The following is a 13,009-nucleotide window of genomic DNA, read 5'->3' on the forward strand; positions in this document are numbered from 1 at the left end:
AAACAAATAGTACCGTGTGAAAGTACTACTGAAGAGGTTTCATTTGAATGGTCACACCGCAGGACTTACAAGAATCTGTCATTTCCTTTGGCAGTAAACGTCTCAAAAAAAAGCAATTCAATAAGATACAAAAACCAAGTAATACATGTGTAATTAAGTATAAAGGACCAAAGATGTTTTGGGATGAAGGAAATTCACATAGAGTTCAAGAGACAACATTGAAAAATTTAAGCCAGACTTTCCACAAATGCAGAAACTATAACCTAGCTACTTAAAATTCCAGCAAACAAGATTGTTACAAATGTGTTTATAAGAAATTGGCTTTCACTTTAGTACAGCATACTATTTACCGGTAAGCTCAGAATCCAAAGTGGCTAGGAGAGAACTTGAACACATTTTTGTTTTGTTTTGTTCTATTTATGGTGTTGTTTTTAGTTCGTTAATTTATTGTTGATACTTTGGGGATGGCAAGAGAACCTGGCTCCTTTTGACAATGGGCAAGAAATAACAAGAAATGAAAGGAAACTTGGGCCATAATTTATATTATTATTCAATCAAAATATTTCACCGTTTTTGATTGGCTAAAATCCTACGCATATCTCATCATAACCAGCTATTGTTGACCAAATTTGGGAGAATTTACGATATGTGAAAAATTACGTCTATCGTGCAGCAAAATTGCCAGATTATTGAACCGAGAAGACCTGGGGACGAGGTTAAGTTGTTTTGGTAGTGAGCAAAGGCGAACTATTGGCTAAAACAAGAACAAGAACAGCAAGACGACAACTCGACAGACGACATCTGTTATTTGAAGAATATTTGCAGATGCACTATTGAAGATGCACTTAACATCGATAGAGGTAAGCATGTTTCGGCTTGTTTTTAAACTAGACGTTACTTTGAATTAATAGGCCACTTGCACTGACAGGTCACGTGACCAATGCTTCCTTTAAACAATGGGTTGGAATCTTGCTGATGCCAAAAATTGTTAGAGCACACAAAAATTATCTTACACCCGAAATTTGAGAGGAAACGCATTTAAGGGAGATATTTTATGGTACTTTGATTTTTCAGTAAAGAAGTATGATTTGTATTGGCCGCCATGTTGGAGGGCATGCTTTTGCCCTCCAACATGGCGGCCAAAACTACTTCTTGCTTATATCTTGTTTAACGTTTCATAGTTACGCTCAGATGTGCTGTAAACGTTATCACATCATCTTTTCAACATTTTCCTTGAAGTTTAAGTGCAAAATTTGTGTTCAGAGAGAGGTAATTCATTATTTTAAAAATCACATTTTTTGGTCACGTGACCATTTACGAACTTATTCATTTTAAGAAAATGGTGCGGGTTTGAAAAACCAAATGACTATTATTTTGTTTAAGACATGACCCACTAATCGTTTTTCGAAGGCAAAATCATGTAACTTTCATTTTCATAAAAACGATGTCACATACCTCTTAGTGCAAATGGCCTATTCGGCTTTCGTAGAACATGAAGAATTATGGAGATCTCGGAGGGTGTTACACCCTCCTCGATCTCCAAAATTCTTCAGATCATACTCAGTCTCATTCAATAATTGCTAATTAAAACTTCTTTATAAGTTTTAGCACTGCACAATACCTGCTGCCCTTTGAAATAAGCTTCAATTATCAGTGACTTTACATCCAGATCCTTCAAGAGACAAACAATGCCATCAAAAAATTAGGGAAGAATGGCTAAGCAACTACTCATTACATCACAGTTGAAATCAAGAGCGTTCTATTATTGGACATTTTATTATTATTGAAGTATTAAAAAACGTTCTCTAGCTAAAAATGTTTAAAAAAATACAAGCTTTCGACCACCTGAACTACGGTCTTCAATGGTTGAAATGACCAGAAAATGAAAAACTTCTAAAATATAGTGTGATAAAAATACAATAGAATGAAAATTGAGAGAGAATTCATTGAGAATTTTTGTCAACAAGAGTGCTATATTGCGATGGAGGAGGGGAAGAATTATTGTCCTCATTAGGTGTTTTCATAGTGTGCATAGCATTATTTTTATTAGTATCAGTCTATAACAAGTTACACAATATGAATGATGCAAAATGCACTTTGTAAGGAAAGTCAATAATGGACGTTTCTTCATACAGAAGTAACGAAGATCCTAGTACTGCATTTACGTTTATCTTATGGATCATTTACATTTTGACAAAACAGCTTTAAGTTAAGGACCACACCCACAAAGAGCAACGTTTGGATAATTTCACGATAATAATAGCACTGCACACAGTTGCTGTTCATAGAACTCAAACTCAGACCCTGTTCACAGGCACGGACAAATTTTTGAACAGACGAATGCTTTACCTGTGCAACCCCTTTTCACAGAACCGTGCAAATTCTGTTACAGATTGCAGTGCTGTCTCCCGTGTGAACGAAAGGCGGATCCGTGCAAGTTTATGTCCATTCTCAAAACTTGTCAATTTGACCAAAACGACAAATGTTAGACAAACAATACAAATTAGACACTCTGACATCATTTGTGTGCTGTGCTACTAGTGAAACAGTAAGTTTGGATGTGTTACAATTGACTGTATTTCTTTTGTATGAAATAGGTAAATAACAGTAACCGTGCAATAGTGAGTACTGATACCTTCATCAGGATTGGCTTGTTCCGAGCTAATGTCTGAAGTCCAAGCCAGTGTCCAAGGTTCTTTAATAGTGATCGATCAGAGAAGTTTGCTGGAACTTTGTCAGATTGAAGAAGCACCTATGGCACAAGAACATTATCAAGTCAGTCAAGGAACATGAATGACAGCAAAGATTTCTTGATAAAAACAGGTCACAGGTCACAAAAATAGCTGCCACTCACGATTCGTAAACCCTTTAAGCCCCAATATCCACGTCCAAATTCTCCATACTGATCTTTATATTACGTCCAAAGAATCAGTTGAGAGAATGTGATAAAAGATTAATGCATGAGAGGAGAGGATTATTAAGTACCATAAACTGCCACTTATAAGTCCTCCCGTTTATAGGCCCATCTTCCCATAAACAAAAAAAATACATCTAATTATAAAGCCAACCTCTAGCTTATCATGAAATGAAATTGATTTATTATGATATTTGACTCCTAATTAAAAACCACAAAATGAAAAACGTATTTTGATCAATACTGCTATAGCGTGTTTAAAAGCACTTTTTTTTATCCCGGTTATAAGCCCTTTCATATATAAGCGTCTCCATATATACGCTCTCCTAAAACCCCTTAACAATATGTATAATCCCAGTGCTTATAAGTGACAGCTTATGGTATTTATGTTACGATTTCTTAATAGCAATTACGTATTGTTGCACAGGAGAGACTCATAAACAGCTGGAAGTTCAAGTTTCTCAGAAACAAAACATGGGCTTTGTTCAGACTTTTCTTTGCAACCTACCTTTATATTTCTGTATGTTTCCTTCAGCACCTCCCTAGCAAAGTTGGACAACTCTAGTGCTTCCATGAACTCCAAGTAAAGCTGATGAAAGTTAGGCTCAATGCTAGCTCTCTTCATCACAAGGTACTGGGATATCCACAGTATGTGCTCATTTTGAATAAGATTTTTCAGCTCTTCAGCCTTTTAAGAAAGAGCAATATTTAAAAATCAACCCTTACACTAGGAACAGGGAGGCGGGTATGGGTGATTTAGTTTGGGTAAGATTTTTTTTCGCAGACCTCTGGAGTTAGAAATTTTTTCCCTGACGTATAACGGTGTGGGATTTTTTTCAGCATCATACGTCATGAGCGATATTTTTTTCAGTGCAGGATATTATTTTTCCCAGGTATTCCTTTGCAAGCCTTTTCCCCCTCGAAATCACGTTTCAAGATGATAAGCATATTTTTTGTCACTTTGTTTTTGATGTTAGGTTAGGTGTGTTCCCGGGGGGGGGGGGGTACTCCCATAGGAAAGGGGCGGGGATGCTGGTTGGGAATTTTGAATTAAACCCCTAAAGGAGACCAATTTGGGCATCGCCCAACCCTTTTTTGAGATCATTTTAAACTTTGATCAAATGAATCGAGTAAATAAATCAAACTGAAAATACATAACTTTTTTATATTTCTTCGCTTGCAACCCTAAAAGAGACCTTTACGGCTAAATATAGCGGCGTTTTGAACAGAGCACACTAAGGGAGACCAAAATCCTAAATTTACACCCCTAAGCGAGACGACGAGCATCCCCGCCCCTTTCATAAGGGAGTTCCCCCCCCGGGGGGTGTGTTCAAGTTATTATCGTTTTATTTCTAACAATTTGACCAGTAAGAGAAGAGACATAACCAAGCTAAAATTTCTTTGGCCAGTAAACACCATCAGCAACAGTCCCAAATTTCTTTTCAGCCCAGAAGTTTATAACCAACTAACTGATACAAATGTACACCTGTCAATTCAGATATAAAATCAACCAGTGTTAAATGGGTATTCCACGAGTTCTGCTGTACCTCACAGGTTGTTAAGACTCACCTTTTGATGTAGAGTTGCCTGGGAAATGTTGTTGAATATAAAGTGAACTTTATCCTGGACTGCTTCCGGTGGCTGCACTATCTCACTACTTTCTGTTGCACCCAACAGAGTGTCTATGTTATTTGCAGTGGCAATGGATGGTTCTTTACCCCTTACAGGAGAGGCGGCTACATCTGAAAACAAAGCAGAATAATTGCGTTCGACGTTAGGAGAACGCAACACATAATCATTTTATTCCTGTGGAACTCAGTTGCGATTCCTGTGGTACTCAAGGGTGGCCTTTTAAGGTACTCATTTCGTCGTACGTCTGCATTCTCTGCGCCATCTTGAATAATTTATCTCGTGGGCACAAAAATGTTAAATACAATTAATTTGTCTGCTGTGGTTGCGTGGAGCAATGGAAAATGCGTTGCCTTACACGTCGAGGGTCTCGGGTTCAACTCCTGCCGAGTGACACTCTTTTCTTTTTTTCATAGTCGATCTGTTTTGTTTTGTTTCGTTTTGTTTCTTTTAAATAAGAAAACATAGGAAGCGTTTTGCAGCATCAACTTATTAAGAAATAACGTCACATTTGACAGTAAACCTAAAAAAAGCTCGAACGCACTCCCTAATCTGAGATTACTAGTAGTAATAGTAACTAGAAAAAATTGTCACGTGTCTCCTAAACCCACACAAAACTCGGTGTACCACTCAAATTAAACCCTGCAGGGCGGGATTACGAATTGGAACAGTGGCCAGCCACACAAATCATGTCATAAGGTATACAAACATCAAAGATGTTGGAAGCTCCCTGGGGTTGCACAAATTGTGACTGAATAAATTAATGCGACATTTTTATTGTAATGTACTGTAGTGTAATGTACTGTAATGTCATGGATAGAGAACTACAAGACGCGTCCTTTTTACATTACATAGTAACATGTTAAAAGTAAGCTCGGACGCCAGCATACAAAGGTGCCAGTGGCAGCCGCTATCAGTCAAGTTGAGAGCTTACTGTAACCCACCCTTAGCCCATGATATGAATGATACGCGATGCGTGAAAGGTAGACCACACCAGCGGGGAAACTTCCCCTATTCTTTCGCAGTAGTTTGGATTCTCTTACATCCCTTTGGATTTGACTAATGAAAGAAGGATGAAGGAGACAAGGCCAATGGCTTAATGTCACCACCCATAACGCGATTATCTGAACTGAGACGATTTCTCAAATCAGAACCAGCATGATTTCACCAGTTTATTTTGTAATGACCCTGGTTGTTGGACCGGCCGAGGTTTGAACCCACGACCTCCCACTCGGCAGACCGGTGCTCTCCCAACTGAGCTAACCGTTCGGTGGTTTATTGGTTGGTAAGATCAAAATGATGCGGAGGTATTGAATGTTGTGCACCTTCAAATCCACACAAACATAAAAACGAGGTCTGGCAGCCTTCATAGCCCTTCCACCCTCTTTACTACAGTTTAACCAAACAAATAATGCAATTTCTTGTCTGAGACAACTAATCTACAAATGATTGCCAACAACAAAAAGCAACAAAAATACCCTTTGCTCAGACCTACCTGGAACAGTGGTAGTTTTAGCTGAAGATACAACAGTGCTATTAGAAGTTACAGTAGGTGCTGGAGGAATAGAGGAAGCCAGAGGAGCAGATGGCCCCAAGGGGATTGTTGGACCCAGCGGCACGGAGCGACTAGCTGGTGTGCTTGTAAAGGTTGAAGTACCTGCCACACTTGCCAGGGTGGGTGTTGCACGGTTGAGAAGCCGTGATGTCAGTGGTTCCTGGAAAGAGAGCAACACATGATCATAAATTTCAGTAATCTAACCTTGCAAAGATAATTTAGGCAAAGTTGTACTGCCAGCCGCAAATGGTGCTCACACAGGCAAAGCTCATCCCGGGTTTGATCGTACATGACACCTAGAAGTATTGCCACTCCCCTGGTGTCAAGTTAGCAAAACTTAAATTACAGATGCAATTTACAAGTGCCGGTAGCGATTGTTTTAGAGCCCTAAAACATTAGCTACCCTTGTAAATTACACTTGTAAAGTTTTATTAAATTAACCCCTGGGGTCAATACAATAAAACTTTTACAAGAGTAATTTACAAGTGTAGCCATTGTTTTAGGGTCTGAAAACAATAGCTACACTTGTAAATAACACTTGAAAACGTTTTATTAAATTGACCCCTGGATGGAATGCTATTCCATTGCAAGGGCACCCCTACTGTAGCAGTGTGATTATGATTATGATTATTATCCTTTACTTCTCACATGAATGCACATTAATACTGGAGCTCTTGTCATAAATTGTTCTCTCTATAAAGTCAATGACCGCAGACAGAAAACACCTTTCACAGGATATTAGCTCTACCAAGCAGTGCTGTATTATTATCATTATTATCATTATTACTATTATTATTATTATTATTATTATCATTATTATTATTATTATTATTATTATTATTATTATTATTATTATTATTATTATTATTTCTATTATTATTATTAGAGACTTTTAGTTCAATCTCTACCAATGAATTTTCTGGTTGTGGAATAAACTCAATAAAAATGTTTATCTTGTTAACCTGAATATTTCTTCCTGCTAACAACGGCTCCCTGGACTGTTGTCCATATTCAATGAACTCTATCAAGGAAGGTGGAAACTCCATGAAATGTGGAATTGATGCAAGATGCTGACAGTAGTGAGGATAGTCTTTAAGCCTACAAAAGAATAAATAATTGTTGTTCTCCATGCTGAACCGCAGTGTAATTACCAGCAAGTAAAACCCAACTCTGTCATATTTACATGTTTAATGCCAAAACCAATTTCTATTCGTGAGCCCTAAGAATATTTGCGCCAGGAATCATTATTTCGACTCCGGAGAAATGTTCAGCAGAACTTTAATTCCTTTAGACAAAAAATTCACAAAACCATTAGAATCCTATGAAAGGAAACAGAATCAATAATGTTGCAGTCTTGTGACATAAAGTCTCTAGGACATGAAACTTGTGAATAGATTTTTTTTCACTAGTGTTCAGTAGTAACAGTATTGCTATAAACTCCCCTAGACAGCAGTTCTTTTAGAAGTATGTGCTGTAAAGTACTATAATTATTTAACATGTAGTACGGGGCGTTTCCACACTCAAAAAAAGGGTAATCCTTGGCAAATCACTAACAAGGTTATCATACTTATGGCAGATCAAAAAAGTAATGAGTGAAACAAGTATGAAAATGCATCCCGCATTTACTAGCAGTTTAAAGTTTGCACAGCAAGCATGCAGTATTCTTCTCTTCAGATATTAGTGTCAATTAAAAGCGAAAAGAACAAGAAGTTCCAAATGCCCCTGGATCACTCGGACAAAAACTAAGCCATCGGAGAATGAAACAGCTATTTTCCTCAACGATTACCCCCCTTGCATTGTTACAGCTCTTACAGTAAAATGAATTTACCTTGTCTTGAAACGATCCAAAGCAGCTATTCCAAACATATACATCTTGGAGCCAAATGGTTTTCTCAAAGCCTCTAGTACATAGCGCAGTGCAATTCCAAGAGCCATATACCTGAAATAAAAAATACACGATGTTTTGGTTCAAGCAGCAAAAAAATGCCATATCTCAAGACACAGAGTCTCATTTAGGGCAGGAATTCATGACTTTAGGAGGCACTTTGTGCCAAAAAAAATTGAGAGTGGAGGCAAATTTTAAAGCTTTAGTTGCCACAGCAGTGCTTCAAGGTAAACTTTTTTAAAAGTTGCCAGACTTTAAAGATTAGTGCACAGGAAAAGGGCAATTTGTTCAATTACATGAAGGGTTTGAAAAAACGAAAATGCAATCAAATTTGTAGGAACACAAAACATCTCAAGGCTTTAAACCCCGACAAACAAAGTACATTGATGAATTGTAGCCCAAATAAAATTCATGTAAAACATTTTTATCCCACTTTAGTTTACATTAAAAAGACCATATTACAATAAATACTACCGTTTGGCACATGACTGCTGAGCACAGTTTGCCAAATTAGTGACTATTGCTGTAATTTTCAAAAGTTTTGTTCACTTGCAAGCCCAAGGATTTCACGAAAACGATCATTTCTGGTACTGAATAGCTACTGTATTGGAACTGAAAAATAGTTTCCCAGTGATATTTTTAGCCTTAGGGATCAATTTACAGAAATTCACTACCTTTTGCACTCAGATTCTTATCTAGTAGAGCAATTCTTTAGTTATGACTTGGCTTATACACGAAACTAAAACATTGACTTGCCATGGAAAGCAGTTGTCAGTGCTGAAAATTTAGGTGCATCAATGACTGTAGTAGGCATAGTTCCATTTGGAAGCATTTCAAAAAGAAAAAGAATTGAGTCCACAAAACAGCCTTAGTAAGAGTAAAGAAAGAAATCAGAAAAAAAAAGCACTGCTACACGTAGTTTCAAAATATTTTACCAAAATATTATACAACTTACGTTACTAAACCTTGCTCAATAATTCCACCAAACAGGCACGCAGTTGTGTGAAGTTCTTTGTCTGGATATTGTGGAAAAAACCTGTACTCTTCAAACAGGTTTCTAAGCATGCACAAAAATATGTCCTGTAAAAAGAAAAGTGAAAATAATTGTGAGTATGATATGTTACATGTATGTTGAGTAATGGGATAGGATAGGAAATTAACATGTGAAAATACAACACGAAACCCACTTAGGAGACTCTGTGATACACAGGAACCCCAACAAAAGCCATCAGAATAATAATACATTCTCTTACATCCAAAAACAACGTATTGCACTTAGCCTCGCTTTGAAACAGAGGCTTGAGGCAACTCAGAAATGGCCTATTGGAGACCTTAAGATCTGAGGATGAGGAAGACTTTGAGGATGAGATTTGATTTGAAATGTTTTCAAATACTCTCTAAAAACAGACACCCTGGATAGCTTCATTTTACTTTTTTCACCAGAAAAGTAAACACGGTTATTTTTATTGAAGGAGGTCGAGCTCTCTTCTGATTGCAAAATGATACAACTACTAAAATTTCATAGCTTGCTATCTGCTATAACGTTTTCCAGTCCAAAATAAGGCTGGTTCATGCATGCAAAATACTGGTATTGAGAAAATCTTGCTCTTGTAGTCATCCTCGCCTTAGAATCTAAAGATATCTATTACAGTAAGGAGCCCAAATGTGTGACCTCCTCTACCGCAATTAATTCACATTCTTTCACGCAGACATTAACCAATCAGAAGTCGAGTACAGTTTCCAGCTGGCTTCTGATTGGATTAAATCTGTATGAAAGAATATGAATAAATTAAAAGCGGTCGCACTCTTGGGCTCCTGGCTGTATTAAAATGATAAGGAAATCTTGTGCTTACCCTTTCCTTTTTAACAGGTGAATCTTTAAACTTCTTAAGCATTTCCAGCACCTCATCAATACTGATTGTAGGATTGGGAGGATGATTGTAAATCCTTTGGAAGTACGAATTAGCCTCATCTTCAACTTCCTTTGTAAATGACTGATCCATCCCTGGCCATACTTGAGATACATCAGCTGTTGATGCTGACAACAACAGAAGAAGAAACTCAGCTTTTTCAGTTTATAGAGAACACTTTATCACAATTCAAGGACGTCATCATGTATGTAGCATTATAGACTACAAGCTAAGATTTCTGTGCCTATGGTAATAAAACTATATTTTAAAAAGCATTTGTAGTCGTGTTGAGTTTAGTGGACGAAACATTTCAGTAATAACCCCTGTATCATCGCTACAACATAATGCATGTCCCTTGAGCCATTAAAGCCACAGTCAAATATTATTGTGAGCATGCATCTTGTGTCTGAGTTGCACAGACTTAACTTGTTGAGGTCTGAGATTATAACAATATCTGCCAATGACAGTTGAAGGGGTTATTCCAGAAACATAGGCAAGAATGCTTACCATTTGTCAGAACTTACTAATTTCAAGAAAAGACCAAAATTTAATTTGCCAATATGACCTGTCCCGCTGGCCAGTTCCAACTTTTGGTAAGCGCCCAAAGTTTTTTCACTGAATACAAAGGCTGTGACAGTAAAAAATACCTGTGCGTAACTTTTCAGCTTGGTTTCTAGACTGGGACAAAAGTGCACTTTGCTGCTGCTGTTGCTGCAACAGAGAACTGCCTCCCAGCTGCTTCTGGATTCCAAGACCAGCCAACAAACGAGCATTATCCATTGCAGCTCCACCCATGGGCTGCCCTAAACTGCCTGCCTGGTGAAGTTGCTGTAGCAAGGGGTTCTGCGACGAGCTGAAACTTGGCGAATGAAGACCTGAACTTGATGAGGCTGGGGTACTAAGGGGAAGTTGCCCGAGTTGTGACAGTGGCTTCTGTATGGCCTGTGAAGATAGACCTGAACCTATACTGCCAACAGCTCCAAGACTGCCTGAGGATCCTAGTACATTGCCAGTTAGGGGGTGTGGTGGGAATGAGGGCAGCTGTGAGGTAGGCGTGGCTGGGGTTGTTGGGAGGGATGATGAAGGCATGCTGAGCCCGGTAAGTGGATCAAGCTAAAAGAAAGAACATCAATTCTATTAAAAAGATATAATATATGCAATAACCTACCCTATAACCTACCACCAATATTCTACTCTCAGAATTCAACCATATAACCTGCACTTTATGACAGGATATCTAAGCAAGAACTGAGTTGGGCTCCTGCTTGTTACCCATGTAGTTTTCACTCAGGCTGGTTGAGCTTTAAGGGTTAAAGGAGCTAAAATATGTCATAAAAAATGGCCAATCCCTGCACTAAACTGAACAAGAACAATAATACCAACTTACAACATGAAAGGAGCAATAAATTAATAGAGCAAATACAAAAGAAGGAACAGCACCAGTTACATTATTTTTTGAAAAGTGCTGTAACAATAATTGGCAAAATTAAAACAAAATCAACTCATCTTCTATGACCCAGCCCCTTTAAGTGTCAAAAAAGAAAATTTCTAAGAGCCCAGAAGTCTAATTTTCACCTAAAAAACTCTGAAACTCAACTTTAAATCTCAAAGCAAAAACAAAGGTTAGATAGATCTAGTTCTACCAAAATAAATGTTAACAACCTGGGAAGACAGACTTGATGGTAGCTGTCCTCCATCCAAACTTCCCTGTCTCTTGAATGGAATCCCTACCACAGCAGCACTTGGCCGAGCTTTCACCAGAGGACCATGATTTGTTATCATTTGGGTGATGATTTCAGCCAACTCAGGAGATGCTTGGCTGCATTGTCAAAAAAAAATTGATTTTGCATTGCTTTACTCATACATGTAATGCTGTCCAATAAGGGACATCATCATTTTTTTCAAATTTCCCCTTTGTTAGAGTTCAAGGTAGAAGGAGAACTCTACCTGACCTGGCAAATGAGACAGGAATTTTCAATTTTTCCAGTTTCATAAAGAATAGCTATCAGCTAGGGAAGTCTGACAATTTGCTTATTACACATACACAAGCAAGAAGCAACCGCCTTGTATCTCTAGCTTGCAGCTAAAAGGTATAAGGTTCTTTTTTTTCTTTTTTTTCTTGACAGTTTTCTTCGTACGTAAGTTTGTTCATAGGGGTTCTTGTCTTCTTTTCATTTTTCCGCATGCTACGTCATTCCACTATGCTCTTATTGTGTTCTAGTTTTCATTAGATATTTCCATTGTATGGTGTTAGTCTTGTCTTGTCTTTCCTCCAAAGTCATCAATGTTTCTCAAAGAATTCTCTGAGTTCTTTGAAACCGGAAACAAACCCAACACAACTCCACCATCCAACATCAGCACATGTAGGTTCTCAAAGGCTTGCATGGCAATGATTCATTCCCTCAAATTCTGAGCTCCTTTTCATCACTATTTTAAACGCTGACCATTTAAGAGCAAGTTACTGGCTATACCATAAGCATAAGGACACCATAGTGGCAGACCGAAGGGTCTAATTTACATGTAACCCTATTAAGGAGGTAGGATTGTACAAAGTATGTTATCTTTGGGAGCACATAAATTACCCATGATAAGCAGATATTCAACTGTATAAAAGAGTCCTATTTATCCTCACCCCAAGAAAGACTGAAGACAAGACAACACAGTAACAACTGTCTCCTGTGGTAGCTGAACACTCTTTGGTAACTCCTTATCCAAGGACACACCCAGCAGATGGGGGCAGCGCCGCCTAAGGAATGAGACGCAAGCTTGGGCAAACTCCTCCTGAAAATGAAAATAATTATACTTTATAAATAGTTGCCACAGCCAGAGGTTTCTAAAATTCCCCGACGTTTTCCTGACAAAGGTAACATTTCCCTGATCAACTGAATTAACCATTTCACAAATTAGCTGTGATAATGACCTCAACTTTTCCCCTCAAAGCCATCCTCTCCACCCATTTATTCATGCTCTCATTAAGTCATGTGCAGTGTACATGATTTGATAGTTCCTCAAACATTTAAGCCTCAATATCCACAAACAAATTCTCCCAACTGATCCCCTTACATTTCCTTACAGAATAGGTTGAGAGAATTTGTTCAAAGATCAATGCATTTTCC

At 38.0% G+C, this 13,009-nt stretch overlaps 1 protein-coding gene across 1 annotated transcript in view; it reads right to left on the reverse strand.

Annotated features, from left to right (window-relative positions):
- The window catches only part of LOC140927824 (CCR4-NOT transcription complex subunit 1-like), a 52,108-nt gene that overhangs the window by 22,110 nt on the left and 16,989 nt on the right, over positions 1–13,009 (reverse strand). The window contains exons 19-30 of the mRNA XM_073377505.1: positions 12,526–12,674; positions 11,556–11,712; positions 10,541–11,006; positions 9,837–10,021; positions 8,939–9,063; positions 7,927–8,037; positions 7,061–7,196; positions 6,039–6,258; positions 4,484–4,656; positions 3,423–3,602; positions 2,636–2,752; positions 1,622–1,672 (exon numbers count right to left, since the gene is read on the reverse strand). Coding sequence (XP_073233606.1) covers positions 1,622–1,672; positions 2,636–2,752; positions 3,423–3,602; positions 4,484–4,656; positions 6,039–6,258; positions 7,061–7,196; positions 7,927–8,037; positions 8,939–9,063; positions 9,837–10,021; positions 10,541–11,006; positions 11,556–11,712; positions 12,526–12,674 — 2,070 coding nt within the window. The remainder of the gene's footprint in view (positions 1–1,621; positions 1,673–2,635; positions 2,753–3,422; positions 3,603–4,483; positions 4,657–6,038; positions 6,259–7,060; positions 7,197–7,926; positions 8,038–8,938; positions 9,064–9,836; positions 10,022–10,540; positions 11,007–11,555; positions 11,713–12,525; positions 12,675–13,009) is intronic.

The sequence above is a fragment of the Porites lutea genome, chromosome 2, assembly GCF_958299795.1.
Source record: "Porites lutea chromosome 2, jaPorLute2.1, whole genome shotgun sequence".
Taxonomy (NCBI): Eukaryota; Metazoa; Cnidaria; class Anthozoa; order Scleractinia; family Poritidae; genus Porites; species Porites lutea.